Source organism: Dipodomys spectabilis, unplaced genomic scaffold, assembly GCF_019054845.1.
Source record: "Dipodomys spectabilis isolate Male_0828 unplaced genomic scaffold, ASM1905484v1 ptg000045l, whole genome shotgun sequence".
Lineage (NCBI taxonomy): Eukaryota > Metazoa > Chordata > Mammalia > Rodentia > Heteromyidae > Dipodomys > Dipodomys spectabilis.
Window position 1 is genome coordinate 5,665,555 of NW_024870722.1, and position 17,411 is coordinate 5,682,965.

Here is a 17,411-nt window from a genome sequence, read left to right on the forward strand (position 1 = left end):
TTCATCTGCATTTTGTTTCTTTGAGAAGGCTTGCTATTTAGTCCTTGCTTCGAGATAAAACTTTTCCAGTGGCTATAGAACTAGATTGCCCTCAGAAACACCATCCACCTTTATATGTACTTTCTGCAGATTACCTGCATGAGAGCTAAGCCATAATGTCAAATTCATCTAGTCCTTAGAGCTGTTGAGCCATCACAATAGATAGCTGGGCCATTTCAGTTCTGCCTATAAAATCCTTTCCCAGCCTAACCTTTCTAGACCAGTTCATAGGAAGGGGCAGGATTCAAAACAGATTGTTTCCTCAAGAAGGTAAATTTGGCAAGGTGTTGGTGGCTCATACCTGTAACCCTAGCTACTGAGGAGGCTGACATCTAAAGATCCATTACAGTTCAAAGCCAGCCTGGGCAGAAAACTGTTCATGAGACTCCAATAAACGGTTAGTGGTACTGTGCCTCAAAGTGGTAGAGCACTAGCCATAAGCAAAAAATCTCAAGGTCAGGGGCAGGCTCTGAGTTCAAGCCCCATGACAACAACAAAAAAGGCAAATTTTTATCACAAATGTAGCCTGTTCTGAATGCTGTAGGCAGTGTGTTACTGTAAACCTAGCTAGTGGACTTTTCACAAGTTTTCAAAGCTGCTCCATATTACAAGGAAATCTTAAAGTCCAACTAGGTTATATAGTTGGTATGTCTATCTAGGACCCAGTAATCCCATTTTCTCAGTGTGGTTATTGCAAATTTACATTTTCACTAAATTTTAATCTTTAGGACCTAAGAGAAGGAAATAAAATTCTTTTCTAAGCAAATTTATGGCCTAATCTCAAAAATGGTTAAAATTAACCCAACACTTTTATTTCAAGTAATAAAATAATTACATTAGTAAGCAACTTCAAGAGAGAATTCACAAAGCGCTTACAGATGTATTTCCGTTGTCTAAATTATACTTTTTCTTAACTGGAATTGAAATTATTCAAAACCATTTACCCTTTGCTTAAAGTAGTATCACCAGATGTCAGCATTAGGTGGCTTCCAGTTTGTTTCCTTTTAAGGATGAAGAATTTAGGATCTCAGTTTCTGGTGGTGAGACTGGAATGTTTGTCACTCTTCACTAAACAGCATACCTTGAAGAGCACTGATCCTCATCAGCCAGCCTGATACAGAAACATGATTAATAATCTGAGCCTTACTGGGCTTTAGGAGGATAAGCTTAAGGCTGGAGCAGCTGTAATATAAAATTCAAATTAAGAGATCTGAACAGTTCATAGACTCAGGTTGAGGAGCCAAAAAGATCCAATTTTTAATATAAAAGCAGTATAATATGTTCAACAAGAGCAATATAGTAATGCTGTGCCTTATTTGAAGATTACATGCTGTTTCTACCAAGGATGGTTTAAAAAAAAAAAGGTTTTTTTAAAGTACAAGCCAGGCACTAGTGGATTACATCTATAATCAGACTGATACCTGAGGATCACAGGTCAAGTCAGTCTGGACAACCTTTATCTCTAATTAACTGACAAAAAGATGCAAGTGGAACTGTGGCTCAAGTGCTACTCCTTAGCACAAAATCTCAGGGACAGGGCCCAGGCCCTGAGCTCATGAGTTCAAGCCCCAGGACCAGCAAAAGAAATTTTATAAAAAACAATTTTAACTCCTACATGTGTATTAGGCCAACGACAATGTCAATTATGTTTAAATGGTTTTATGATTTTCTACTTCTCTGTCCTTAATTTTGTGAAAATTTTCCTCCCAAAAGCAAATGGGGCCCCCAAAGTGAAAATGCTTTCAGATGTTTAAGGAAAATGAGCCAAATATTGGCAGAATAGTACTGAATTAACGGAGTATACCCTATGGATACCAAGGTCTATTGTAAAATCATACTGATTTGTAGCACAGTTTGAGAGAAACTTAGAAAACAATGGTAAGAGCCTAGAGAATGTGTAAGAACCAACTTTCAATATAGGTGTTAACTTTGCAGCAATAATACAGATTTCTAATTAGTTCTGACAACTGACAACCCCCCACCAGACCATCCAGTGTGTATTATTAATGATTAAAGAACACTGCAGACAGAAACTATGTACCCTTCAAACCAGCAATAAGGAGATAAGGAAAAGATCAGAAATATTCAGCATTTTAAAATTCTCAATTTAAACTCCAAACAACTAGAAGTTTGGTAAATTCAAGTGAACGCAAAAATAAAACTGAGAACTTGAGCTCTTTTCTGAACCATAGGGAAAGTCTAGTAATAAATAATTCAGTAATACAAACCACTGTTGGTTTGTACCTGCTTTAAGGGTAACACTCCAAGAGCATGAACAACAAACATTGTTTAATGACCTATCAAGGAAGATACCAGTACAAATGGTTATGTTTAACTTCATGTAAAGCTATGTGGATATTAGGAAAGATTCCTAGCACCAGGCAAGAAGTAGGGTACCTTCTAAACACTGGAAGTTCAGGTACTTTACCCCTTTTAGGAGTTGCCTAAAGTACTTACATGTACTCTAATTAACCATTGTCCCAATATTGTGCACCTTCATTATGAGTTAAAACTGTAACAAAAAGTGCTTCATAAATTTTTATTGATGGCATTTTATCCCATGGTTTAACATGTTAATTATACTGTAATAAACATGGCTTTAATATTAAACTTCTCCTTATTATCCAAAGTCACCACAGTCCATTTCAGTAAATATAAAAATATATGTTTAATACTTTGTACAATACTGGTTTTTGGTCCAAACAAAACTGGATCAGAAAAGCCAATAAATTCAACTTTAAGAATCTCCAATTTTTTTTTTTAAAGATTTCCAAATGGATTTAGGCAACTTTGAATAATGGGATTTACATAATAAAATCTGAGACAAGACTAAACAAAAAAGTCTAACACAAAATTAAAATTTCAAGTTCACAGATTTATGTTATGCCAAAAAAGTACAGAAACAATTGTATTTACAGATGTTTCATAATAAAATAATGAAAAAGGCAAGACGGGTGATAGAATGAAAATATAGAAATAGCATATAATTATTCAATGGAGAATGAACTAGATCTAACAGGTCCTTAGCATGGACCACTCTTTAATCACGCTTTCTCTATCAGAAAATTTTTGTGCACAATACACCCACCTCACTCACTTCACACATACACCAGCACAAACTCAGCATAGAAATCATTCATTTCAACATCCTCTAATCTATACAGAATTCCTCATATATAATTACAATTCCACGCGTTCCATAAACACTGCACATAGTGGTGCAGACAGAGGTTCTACACAAGCCATTCACCGTGCAGGCTCTATTTCTGGTACAGCCAGACTACGCCAAGCCAGTGAATAATGTGCTAGATCATAAAGTGTTCTTGCTTTAGAATCAGACACCAGTCTAGCTATTATTTTCAAAAAAGGGGTGGGAAAGGTGGGGCAGGGGCTTCCATAGAGAAGAAGATCATTCCAAATTAGAGAAGTCCTTAGGCTCTGATTTCGGATAAGCCCAGTATGTAGTACAATCCAGTATCTGAAAGCAGGGCACCAGCTGTTGTTAAAACTCTTGGGTATAACACCTTTGTCACCTTTATTTCCTACGTCTAACAGCAGTCTTTATCTTGCGACCAGAAACTGAAGTTCCAGAAGAGGAGAACAAATTTTTCCCATTTGACCTGTGAAAAACAAGACTTCATATTGTGACATGATGTTCAGAGCAAGTTTTAGGATTATAACATTTAACATGACCAGCAGCAAAGAGGACAGGAACTCTACTGTTAAAACAAATACATTTCCTCTTATACGTGACACACATCACTATTTCTCAGATGATAAATACAATCTTCCAAAAGTGCTGCAATAGGAGAATATGTCTAACTGTACCCAAACTATACTGCATCTTGATGACTTAAAAAAAAGCAAAACATGCATGCATACCTTACAATGTAAATTATCTGTTAAGAAAAAAATTCTCTTACCCCACAGTAAATGCTGCTGAAGACTGGTTAAATGCAAAGCCCCCAGAGCCTGAAGGCTGGGCTGAGGCTGCAGGTGTACTGGGATTTGCACCAAATGTGAAATTGAAATTTGTAGTGCTGCTGCCAAATTGGAATACAGAACCTGTAATTGTTGCAGAAATATGTCATTAACGCTGGCCTCTACATATGAAAACACATAAAGGTTTAAGATCTGTTATGCTCAATCTTTTCCCTTGACACTTTCAACAAATGATGTAACTTACCATGACCAAGAGATAAAGAGCAGAATGGAGAAATAACTGGTTTAAGATGGCAAAATCAGCAAAAACTTGGTAGCATTATATTGTTTTAAAAGTGAATTAAAGTAACAGCAAAGGGATATTTATTGGTCCCCAGTTATTCACCGAAAAGCCAGAAATGGAACTGTGGCTCAAGTGGTAGAGTCAGCTTTAAGCAAAAACATCAACAAAAGGACAGTGCCCAGGAGTCAGCTTGAGTTACACACACACACACACACACACACACACACACACACACACACACACGCGCGCGCGCGCGCGCACGCACACACACAAACGCACACGCACGAGATAGACTATTGGTTTCCTAGACTCGGACACACCTACCCCAATACCACACAAGACAGTAATTCTCTTTTACTCTAGAACCTAAGTTTAGTCTTTGTAGAAGACAACAAGATGCCAAAGTTACAGCTAATAAAATGCATAACTGACAACTCCTATTAACTGAGCTACCAGAACCCTGGCAAGCAGACTGGAAGTATCTTCTCAGGAATTTAACACACTGAACAGGAAGTTTTAATTTAAAGATAACAAGCTGGGTACTGATGTCTTACACCTGCAATATAGCTACTTAGAAGGCTGACAACTGAGGAGCACTGTTCAAAGCCAGCCAAGGTAGGAAGGTCCATGAGACAGCTCCAGTTAACCACCAGAAAACTGGAAATAGACCAGCGGCTCAAAATGGTAGAACACTAACCTTGAACACAAAAGCTCAAGGACAGCACCTGAATTCAAGCCCTGTGATTGACAACAACAACAACAAAACCAACTACGTTTTACCAAACAAAGTTAAAACAGAAAAATCTACAATGAAACTGAAGACCCATAGCTTTCCATTTTCAAGTGAATAGCCAAGTAGCACCAGACATTTAAGGGCAGTATTTTATATCAGATATACAAAAACAGTTGGGGACAACTGGGGGCAAGAAAGAAAAAAAAATCAGAAAACAACAGGATTTAGAAATGAAAAGATTGAACTTTTTATCTTTTTACAAAAAATAAAAAGTGCAAAGTTCAGAGAAAAAGAACAGAATTTTTTTTAAAAAGATCAGAGAGCCAGGTGCTGGTGGCTCACGCTTATAATCCTAGCTACTCAGGAAGCTGAGATATGAAGATCACGGTTCAAAGCCATCCTGGGCAGGAAACTCCATGAGACTCTTATCTCTAATAAACCACCAGAAAACTGGAAGTGGCGCTGTGGCTCAAGCGGTAGAGCGCTCACCTTGAGCTGAAGAGCTGAGGGGACAGCACCCAGGCCCAGAGTTCAACTCTAGAAGCCAGAAAGTTCACAAAGCAAAAATGCATTCAACGCTACCTATATTCAGTTAAAATCTTACCAAACACTGGAACAAAGAAAGATACTTCTAAAAATGCAAGGCCTGAACATTTTTATTCCCTCAACTTTTAAGAAACCACTAGAAACAGGATGTGGCTCAGTAGTAGAGCATTTGCCCAGCATGCCTAAGACCCTGAGTATGATTTCAGTACCACCAAAAAGGAAAAAAAAAATTACTATTAGATGTGCTTATCTAAGTGTTAAGATGGAAGAACACATGATAACCAAGAAAGGAGAGTTTTCTTCAATAAGCTAAAAGACAGGCACTGGTAGCCTGCACCTGCAATCCTAGCTAGTCATGAGATTCTAATTTGAGGACTCAGGTTCAAAGCCAGATCAGAAGGAAAAGTCCACAAGACTCTTATCTCCAGTAAACTACTACTAAAAAGGAAAAAAAGCCAGACATGAAGCTGAGGCTAGAGCCCTTATCTTGACTAAAAAAAAAAGTTCAAGGACAGAATCCAGGCCCTGAGTTCAATCCTCCGGACAGGCACCACCACCACCAAAAAAAAATTAGAGAGAGAGAGAGAGAGAGAGAGGAAACAACACTTTAAAAACATTTGACACCTTCAAAATGCTGTAATTGTACACTGAGAATATGGTTATGAAATAAATTCACACATAATCTGCTGTCAAGTATGAAGATAAAAAAGGTATGAATACGTTCAAAAAAAAATACTATTTTTTAAAGACACAGAATCTAAATAGATACAATCTACATTATTTGATACAATCTACGAACTTACTGGAATTAGGAGCTGAACCAGAGCCAAATGCAGATTGACTAGGCTGTTGTCCAAACACAGGAGGCTGGCTACTGCTTGATACTGTTCCAAAAGTAGGTGGTGCAGGCTGAGAACTAGCAGGAAACAATGCTGTTGAAGATGATATAGATCCAAAGCTTGGAGGATTAGGCTGGCTGGCACCTTGAGTTTGTCCAAACGTAGGGGTCTGGTTAGCACCAAATGCTGGACTGGCAGATGGTGCTGAAGGTGCACTACCAAACACAAAGGAGGATCCTGAAAGCCCAGAAAAATACTTGATTCAGCACGTTTACTGTGAGATAATTCCACAAGAAATTTGTTAGCCACAAGCAAATTTCAAGCTTCTCTTACTTCAATCAAGTTTTGAATAATTAAAATGTTAACTCTCTACCACTATTTAGTAAAACATACAGAATCCATACAAACAAAAACACTACAATTTTGCAGCCAAATTTAATGTGTGCATTAACCAATCACCTGAGGACTAGAGCTAGTACCTAACAAGAGACAACCACTAGTGCTTCCTTCTGACAACCTGGAATTTTAAGAAACCTTGGAAACATTTATTATAATCTTACCATGACTAGTAAAATAGTTTCTAAGATTCAATCTCAACAAACACACACAGTTCAGTAAATAATCATTCTAGGTATAGATGATATGGAGGCACTCACACCATTTTTGGTGATGACCTGGTATATCATTTGCTAAGAACCGACACTACTAATAATATTAAAGCCAATTCAATCATATGTTCTTTTCCAAATACCTGCAGTACTAGAAGTGGTTGTGGCTCCAAAGCTGAACCCAGAGGTTGCAGTGTTGTTACTGCTGGCTCCTGGTCCAAAGACAAATGGGGTGACAGCTGAACCTGTGCTGGATGTAGTAGCTGGTTTGCTATCCTGAGAAAATAGCAAAGACTGAGATGTACTGGATTCAGCAGAGTTACCAAAGGCAGAGCTGCTCACAGGATTGCTGGCCTGTCCAAACACAAAGGCAGCCACAGGTGGGTTGGAGGAAGATGTGGAACTACCAAATATGCCTCCACCTGCTGAAGTAGTTGGGGTACTTGAACTAGAGGAACTGTTGTTCAAGAAGTTAAAAACTGGTTTTGATGCACCTTGATCTGTAAGACAGAAATTAAGAAATCATTAAATCATCACAGAAACACCTTTCCTACATAAGTAAAATTCTTACATAGATATATTCATCAAATGAACATTAATAGTTTTGCATAATCAAAAATATTCGTATTTCCTTTTCTGGCTTAAGGATTTTCTGCTTTTCATAGGAAAGCCTTCAGCTTTTAAGTAAAAACACTATGCCTCAAATCCAAATCTTACTTGATGCTGTGTTGTTTAGATCATCAATTCAGATAATGAAAGATGGTTGCCTTTTTATGTATTGTATTTACAAATTTGTGCTGCCATGTGCAACAGGTTCTTAACTTCAATTCACCCATATAGCTAGGCATTTTTATAGCAAGGACCTAATGCCATCTCTGACACACTGAAGCTATTATACCTATTTGTTCCCTGTGGTGTTGCCATTAGGTTGTTTTAACTATACTCAAGTTAAAACTATACTAATATAATAGTAAAACTATACTTAAAATTTAACTATATTATTATTAGGCTTCTGCAACTTCCTGAGTCTGACTTCCTTAATCTTGTAATTTCTTTTCTGTGTAAATTTTAAAGTAGGTTAGCTTGTCAAGTTCCCCAAAAATTCCTCTAAGAACTAAAATTAAGTGGGTGGGTAAAATACTCCTACTCTCAGGAACTTCATTGTTTACGTTGTTTTACAGCATTCTGCTACTGTTACAAACATAAATTAGACATGTAAGAAAACAAATCAGATTATGATGTCCAACTCCTGCTGCCTGGAGAAGAGCTTTTTCTTTTGGTGACCCTAAATAAACTCAGCTTACTAAGGACTTTTTCTGCTGTTCCTATCTCGGTTGCAGCAATGCACAATAGTCAGGGTGAATCACAGGATGCTGTGACATTAGTATGACATTAATGCTATGAACTATTGCCTGAATTTCAAGTTGGCTTATGAAAGGTAAAGAAAGACCTTTCATGATTAAGGTTTTTGTCCTTTTAAAAATCCCTTTTCAAATAATTTAAATTCTGATTGCCTTTGTAGGTAGCTTTCAAATTCTTAAGTAAAAATTTAATAGGGAAAAAAAAAGTCTAAGTTATTAAGCCAGGCACTGTGGCTCACATCTGTAATCCTAGCTACTCAGGAGGCTGGTGTCTGAGGATGGAGGTTCAAAGCCAGTACAGGCAAGAAAGTCTGTAAGATTCTTATCTCCAGTTAGCCACCAGGAAATTGGAAATAAAGCTGTGGCTCAAAGTGGTAGAGTAACTAGGCCTTCAACAAAAGAGCTCAAGGACAATGCCCAGACAGAGTTCTGGCCCACAACAAATCCCCCTCCCCCAAATCCTCAATTCTTTGTTAAATTCTATATTTTAGGTTAATCTTTAATTTTCAATGTTTCTAAATTATTCAAATGTTAATCAAATATATATGTATGTATATATATATATATGTATGTATATGTATATGTATTTTTTTGGTCGGTCATGGGGCTTGAACTTTGGGCCTGGGAGCTGTCCCTGCACTCTTCAGCACAAGGCAAGCACTGTACTGCTTGAGCCACAGCACCACTTCTGGTTTTCTAGTGGTTTATTGGAGATAAGAATCTCACAGACTTTCATGCCTGGGCTGGCTTAGAACTGAGATCCTCAGCTCTCAGCCTCCTGAGTAGCTAAGTATTATAGATGTGAGCCACCAGTGCCCGGCTTTATATTGTTTTTACATGAAACATTTTATGCTTCAATAAACTTGGCTAGTTACAGAATTCTATGTCCAAGAATGTTTTTACTTTGAAACACTGATGTTGTCAAATTAAGAAATCTAAGCTGCGGGGCACTGGATGGCTCACACTAGTAATCTTAGCTATTCGGAGACTAAGATCTAAGAATGGCGGTTAGAAGCCAGCTTGGAGAGGAATGCCTGTGAGACTATTATCTCCAAAAAACCTGCAAAAAGCAGAAACAGCCATGGCTCAATTGGTTGGGCACTAGTCAAAGCTGAGGGCTATCACCTAGGCCCTGAGTCGAAGCCCGAGGACTGACACAAAAAATAAAAATCTGATGCTAATCTGAAAAACAGATTCTTTCTCTGAAAACCCACAGTTTTAACTTTGGAATATCCCCTATCTCTCATTTTCAAATTGCTCCAATGTCTCTGCTACTCAGTCCACAGAATGATTTTACTTCAACAACCATGCTTTAACTTAAAAATGGTATTTTTATTTTTTCTTCAGGATTTTAGTTTCTAAAACCATCTGTTTGCTCAGGGTTTAATTATATTTGTTGCCTCTATTCTTTAAATGTTTGATGATGATTGGTTAACTATAATTACTTGTAAACGAAGGCCTTTATATGAAAATCCTAGTAAAACAGTATTTTGAGCTTTAAAATCCCTATTTTCCTGGGTAGCTTATAACAACTCTAATTATAAAAAAACCCAGACAGAAAGGAGAAAGATAAATATCAATGTACACTATAGGAACTTGTTACCTACTAAGGACTGTATTTTTTCAAAATTGTATTTGTACATAACTTCAGCAGAAACATGAGGGTTTGAAGCAATTACAACTCAAAAAAAAAATCTCTGGCTCCTTCCCACAAGAATTTCACAGCTGGCATTCTCAACCATGTTCTATATAAACCATTCCTTGAGTTGCTGCATTTGTCAAGGTATCAAAGGCACCCTATAAAAAAAGGAGGAAAAAAAAAACAAAAAAACAAAAACACCTACACTTACCAGCTGTAGTACTAGTTTGAGCTCCAAAGGCAAAAGTGGATTTAGTTGGCTGTTCTGATTCCTTCTCAGGTGGTTTTACCATACTGAAACTAAATGTTGATTTTGAAGAACTCTCATCTTTGGTTTGTTCTGAATTCCCAAAGGAAAATACTTGTTGACACTTTGGCTCCTGGTTGTCAGCTTTTTTCCCAAACACTAGAGAAGTAGAAGTGACAGGCTCTTGTTGCTTCTCTTCTGTCCTTCCCAAAGCAAATACTGAGGCAGATGGTAGAGAGGCAGATTCCATACTGCCAAAAGTGAACCCTGCCTTGGTGGCAGGCGTCTCTTCTTTTTTTGCTTCCGTTTTACATGTGAAAGGAGACACTGAGACATTCTTGGTTTCTAGGGTTCCAAAGCTGAAGGTGCTCTTGCTCTCAGAGGTCACTGCAGTGTCAGTAGCAGCAGGGGTGGGGTTACTAACACCCGTACCAGTTCCAAAGCTAAAGCCTGAAGATGAAGATTTAGGTAATTCCTCTTTCTTTTCTTGCTGCCCAAGGCTAGCCACTGCAAACTGAAATGGAGCTGAAGAAACAGGGTTGCTTAAACCAGAACAAAGTCCAAATTTAAAATTGTTATCAGTCTGACTGTCTTTCTTAACTTCTTCAGGTTTAGAATCAGATGAAATTCCAAATTTAAAATCTCCAGTTGGTTTAGAAAATTTAAAGCTTTCATTCATGGAGTTAACAGACCCCGAGTCAGATGTAACACCTATTTTAAATGCCCCCTGATCTCCAAATTTAAAATTTCCAGTGCTTGTTAAGGTCTGAGAAGGCCCAGAAGATGAGATACCAAATTTGAAGGATGAAGCTGCTGGGTTCAAAGATGGGGATGATGTACCTCCAAAGCCTTCAAAAACATACAAGACATGGCATTAATGTGTTTATCCCTTAAACAAATGCAAACCATAAAAGCCAAAATAATACATGGAATAACTTTGAAAAGGCCTTCTTGAGGAGTATTAACCAATGGCAGTAAACACATTTTACGGGGGGGGGGGGGGGGGGGGGGCCCCGCAGGGGTCTGCAAAAGACAAGAATGAAACTAGTTTTCAAACTTGCCTCAAAAGGCTCCACAGACCAATTTAAAGTATGGTGTGACACTGTGTTACTGGGAGAAAACATGGGAAAGGCACTGTAAAGCAACAAGAAGGTGATGAAATGGACAGAAAAAGTCACCTTCCATGTGTAGTTTTCAAACTATCAGTTGTATCCCATTAATCATCCAATTAATTTAATCCATTTTCTTCTAAAATGAAAATACAAGATACTAGGTATTTCATACATACCAAAGATTACTATTTTATTTTAATCAAAATATAGACAAATACAATGCGTGGACATGAGGGGTTATATAGATTAATACCTTAGAAAACTAAATCTTCCTCTCCTGAACAGTTCTACAGATCAATGATCTCTTCTGCTTCCTAAGTTTGTCAAATTTTTGACTGAAATGTATATGAGTAAATAATTTATGTGATAAAAAAAAATTGTAAAATTCAGTTTCCAAATAGTTTACCTGACCATCAATTACGATATGAAGTTCCTCCTTTATACTTATATAGCAAAATAATAAGGAAAGTTCTTTTTCTGAGATACTGTGGGAAACTAAAGTCTAAAATGAGATGCCTTATAATAAGGTCCTAGGGATGTGAGTTCTTAATCAGGTAAAAGTCAAGAAATTCATTTAGGGGCTGGGAAGGTGGCTCAGTGGTAAAGCGCTTGCCTTGCATGCATGAGGCCCTGGGTTCGATTCCTCAGCACCATATAAGCAAAAAAAAAAAAAAAAAAAATTCATTTAGGGGTTAGAAATACAGCTCCACTGGTAGAGCACTTGTCTAGTAAGTGCTAGGCTTTAAAGTGTAACCCCTCAGTACTAACATCACACACACACACACACACACACACTCATCTAAGATGAACAAAATTTCCTACCAGACTACCACACACACACACACACACACACACACACACACACTCATCTAAGATGAACAAAATTTCCTACCAGACTACCATGTGAGGAGGGTGAGATCTGAGGACCACAGTTAAACCAGGCAAGAAAGCCTTGAGCCTTATCTTTCAATTAACTACCTAAAAAGCCACAAATAGAGCTGTGACTCTAGTGGTAGATTGCTATCCTTAAGGAAAAAAGCTAAAGGACAGCACCTAGGCCCTGAGTTCAAGCCCTAAGACTGGCTTAAAGAAAATCACTCATTTTCTGAGACTCAGTAACACAGATGCAAAAAAAGGCATCTCACTAGTAACATGCAACCACCTTAACTTTATAGTGATTCAGAAACAGATGTGTATGAAAACATGTAAGGACAATATCCCATACTGTATGAATTCTCAAATGAATTTAACTTAAAAAACAAAGCTATTAGCAAAACATTTCACCTTAAATCTTCTTACCTTTAAACTCTGATTTCATGCCTGGCTTTGCACTTTCACATGCTACACATTTAGTGGAGTCTGCTTTATTCTGCACTAGGCACACTTCACAGTCCCAGCTGCCCTCAGGCTTTTTGAACTTGTCCAATCCCAGACAGCCTCCAGATGACAAAGAGACAGGTACAGCACTGCTACTTGAAACAGGTACTGAACTTCCTAAGAAATAATAGGGAAAACTCATGAAAATTTTAATTTATGTTATATCATCATCTTAATGGTACCACAACTAAGTGTGTTCTAAGTGTGTTCTTCTAACCTTATGAACAATTTGCTCTAACCTGGCTCAATAGTGACCTGGGTCTTAATCTAGTTCAAATGGCTCCAGTTGAAAAGAACAAATCCCTAAAAACCCACATTCTAACAAACTCAAGACTACAAGGCAATTTGTCTTTTAACAATGTTTGTCAAATTTCTACAAACAGCACAGCATTCTAAAACATATAAATTGGAGACAATATCATAACACATAAAATACACAGCTCTATAGCTAAAGCTACTCATGTACACATTCATTTCGCAGAAAGTTTCCCATCATTCACTCTGCAAATAAATGTATTAAGTTCACAACACTCTGGCTATTATATGCTATTTAACAGACATTTTTATGAAGCACCATTAATACTGGTAGGTTCTGGGGACATAAAGATAAATAAAATGGTACTTAACTTCTAAGGTGCTAGAGGTCTCAAAGGGAGAAAATAAAACAAATGCATGGTAGTACCATTACCAAGTGATAAATGATCTGAAACAAATGTGCAAGAAAAAATGACTAAGAAGCATGAGAAACTGTCCCCCCTCTGTACATCACCTTTTTTATACCAGTAATTTTTTCATGTACTCTTTACCTGACTTACATAACTATAACCTCTCCCCTGTATATCACCTTTATAATATCAATTTAAAAAATTTAAAGACACATGCCAAGCTATTCATGACAAAAAGGGGGAAAAAAGGAAGCATGAGAAGGATTCTCAGAGTTGATCATCTTTAAGCAGAACTAGCAAGGCACAATGTAGAGGAGACAGTTAAGAGTAAAGACAATCATACTAGTAACAGTTTCTCAAGTCTCCACCTGCTGTGACTTCTCCCAGTTACCTGAATTTTATACGTATGTCTCTTGCCAACAAAGTGCTAGCTAGGATCCCATTTTTGGTCCACTGTCCTGAAAAGCTTTCATCTTACTCTGATGGTTTTAAACACTAACATCAATTTCCTAATCTATACTTGTAACCCACACTTCTCTTCTGAGATACTGTTAGTGGTGGTTCTACCACCAACTTGGTTTAAGTGAGAGAGCTTCATTTCTCTTCCTCCATAATTATTTCTCAAATTTCTTTCAATATTTCTCTGATTTTTCTGTCACTCTCATTCAAGTCCCTCTCATCAAGTTCCTTCCTCATGTCTTCCTTATATATTTGCCATCTTATTGAAGTCTCTGGTCTTATTCCTCTGTTTTTCTTCTCTTTACACCAATTTGATAGGTACAAGTTTTATTCCTACCACCTCCTATTCACCACTGCTACTGTGACTTTCATGATATCAACTCATGGCTTAGGATGACTCCCAGATCTGTACTTCCAGTCTCAAGGTCTATAATCCATATAAATGTATGCAAAGGCACCACACGTATCTGAACCTTTCATAAGCTTGGAAATAGAATGTCCTCAACTGTACATCATTGTGTATCCTCTTTATTTAATTGCATTAATACATATCACCAGTATCTATATTACTCATATAGCTTTCCTTAGCTGTCCTCTAAATTGACGCCTTCAAATCTATTAACCAAAAAACTAGTTATTTCAGAGCTTCACATTACAGAAACTAAATCCAAGTCATTAACAATGGAAATATAATTCACAAGGTATTTGTTTTATTGTCTATATTAATATATATCCATACCATAATAACTACATACTGGCATTACAAAAATCACATTAAAAACTGATGTGAACTTTTTTTTTTGCCAGTCCTGGGGCTTGAACTCAAGTCAGGACCTGGGCACTGTCCCTGAGCTTCTTTTGCTCAAGGCTAGCACTCTACCACTTCAGCTACAGTACCACTTCCAGCCTTTTCTGTTCATGTAGCACTGAGGAATCAAACCCAGAACTTCATGCATCCTAGGCAAGCACTCTACCACTAAGCCACATTCCCAGCCCTGATGTAAATTTTTATTTTTTTTAAATTTTTTTAATTTTTGGGTCCGGTCATGGGGCCTGAACTCTGGGCCTGGGCGCTTTCCCTCAGCTCAAGGCTAGCGCTCTACCACTTGAGCCACAGCGCCACTTCCGGCTTTTTTCTTTTTGCTTATGTGGTGCTGAGGAATCGAACCCAGGGCCTCAGGCAAGTGTTCTACCACTGAGCCAACTTCCCAGCCCCCCTGATGTAAATTTTTAACTCAGCCTCTAAACAGGAATTTTCTAGCTAGTAATTTTTCATAAAACATTTCGGTAATTTTTACTGGCATCTCAGATATAGATGCTATCAATTAGTATTCATCTGGAGCCTTGTCACAAGCATTACTGTCTACCCCTTAAAGAAACAACTATCTTTCTTTTCTACAAAGACAAAATAATATTTCACTCTGCCCCACTCTGAAAGTTTCCAGTATCCACTGATCATCCTTGATAATTATCAAGATAGCAAAAATATTTCTAATAAAAATCACAAAGAAAAAGATTAGCATACTAGATCTAACCCCAACCAAGTCTTTTTAGATTTTTAAGATGCACAAAGAAATACTTAATTCTGGTTCATTTGAAATACTGGGACTGGTTCTTAGCTGATTTACAAGATAAATTAAAATTACTGCTGTAATAAGCAAAATTATTCCACAGTTGAATAAACTTACCAGGTTTCTCAGACATACAAGACACACATTTGTTGTCTTCTGAATTATTAGAAACACAGCACACTGGACACTCCCAAGATCCCACAGGCCTTTTGAATTTATCTCCGAATCCTAAGCTACCAGTGGCCACAGTACAGCTAGAAGTCGAAGCAGTCATCGTTTCAGGACTTTCTGAAACCACTGTCAATGTAAGGACTCGCTTCACACCAGTTCCAGGCTTCGGTGTTTCACAGGCAACACATTTTACTGCTTCAGGTTTGTTTTGCACCAAACAGGTATCACAGTCCCAGGTTCCCATCACTGGTTTAAATTTGTCTCCAAAGCCTGTCCCTGATAGAGGAGTTGCTTTGCCACTTTTGCTTGATGTCCCAATTCCAGACTGTTTAGCAGTTTCTCTTGGTGGCAATTTTGCTGCTTGGCAAGCTATACACTTATTGTCTGTTACTTTGTTCTGGACAAGACATGTGTCACACTGCCAAGAGGATCCAGCTTTTAAACTTTCTCCAAATCCAGTCCCACTAGAAGAAAAGGTACTTATTGCTGGTCTTGTATAAACTACTGGACTTGTAGTAGTAGGTTGAGCAGCAAAAGAATCTACCTTTGGTGATGCAAAACCTACAATGCAGGAAGACAGTGTTTCAATGAAAAAATATAGAAAGACTAATTAAAAAATAACTACAACATTTTTACTGATACAACTTTATATATTTACATTTACCTAACCATATTTATTGAAAGTATAATAAACAAAACTTAGACCTAGTTAAAATCCTACAAAGTGCATTTTTTTAAGTTATATAACCCTAACTATAAGTTGTCTTCCTTGCAATAATAAACTATAATATACTCAGTCTCTGTCCTTTCTTCTTTCAAGTGTTTACTTGGTTTTGCCAAATGACTTCAGTATTTATAATTCTGACATTGTCCAATCATTATCCATAGCATCTGCTTACAGTAAAACCTACTGAGCTAAGCAGCCATGATTATTTGATAGATGTCCCTCCCAAAGCACAACACAGTGGTAAAGATTTTTTGTTGGTCTGTTTCCTTGTTTGAGACACGGTCTCACTATGCAACCCAGGCTTGCCTTACCCATGTTCTCCCTCCTGCTTTAGCTTCCCAAGCAAGTACAGGTGTAATCTTAAAATTATTCTTATTCATAGTAAGTTTTAAAACTGGGTTGCTTAGTGACAAGATAAAGCCCAACAAAGATGTACTAAGCTCTCTGAAAAGGCATAGAAATACAAAATATAATTAAGACCTAGTCTTATCTTCGTTTAGCAAGAACTCATAGCTGTATATAAAGTTCTGAACAGTAACTCAATAACACAATTGTCCAAAGTATCTTTTGAATGTAATTTCAAGGAACTTTTCACAATTTATCTTCTTTTTTAAAAATAAAAAATAAAAAAGGAAGGTATACCTAAGCAATTAAGGTATTTACATGGAAAAGGCCAGAGGAATCTGTTTCCTCAGATCTGGCAGAGGAATTTGCCAGAACCGCTGTTAGTGAAATGATCCACTCAAGAAAATGCCTTTCTAATCCATGATTTGAGATAAACAAATTTTTACACATATCAACACCATTCACTAATGATGTTTCTCCAGCCTTTAAAAACAAAGGAAAAGAAAATTACAAAGGAAGAAAAATTGGAAGATTGCCAGATTTCCTAGTGGTACCAAGAAATAATCCAGCTAACACTGCTGACAAAATTTTAACAGTAATCACTAATCCATTAGAATTTTTTTCCTTCCATTTTGTCACATTTTCATAATTTCACACAAATGAAGACAAATCTTTCTCATTCAGAATTGAAAGAGGCAGGTTTTTGAAAGCAAAGTGTAACCCTAAACACGTAAGATTAACCGATGT

General features: G+C 37.2%; 1 protein-coding gene across 3 annotated transcripts in view; it reads right to left on the reverse strand.

Annotated features, from left to right (window-relative positions):
- Nucleotides 1-2,564: 2,564 nt before the first annotated feature.
- Nup153 (nucleoporin 153) overlaps nt 2,565-17,411 on the reverse strand; it is a 61,018-nt gene continuing 46,171 nt past the window's right edge. For all 3 annotated transcript variants that reach the window (XM_042678506.1, XM_042678507.1, XM_042678505.1), the window contains 7 exons: nt 15,539-16,153; nt 12,649-12,843; nt 10,202-11,086; nt 7,134-7,490; nt 6,347-6,619; nt 3,963-4,104; nt 2,565-3,659 (listed from right to left, as the gene is read on the reverse strand). In XM_042678506.1, coding sequence (XP_042534440.1) covers nt 3,575-3,659; nt 3,963-4,104; nt 6,347-6,619; nt 7,134-7,490; nt 10,202-11,086; nt 12,649-12,843; nt 15,539-16,153 — 2,552 coding nt within the window. In that variant the 3' untranslated portion in view covers nt 2,565-3,574. The remainder of the gene's footprint in view (nt 3,660-3,962; nt 4,105-6,346; nt 6,620-7,133; nt 7,491-10,201; nt 11,087-12,648; nt 12,844-15,538; nt 16,154-17,411) is intronic.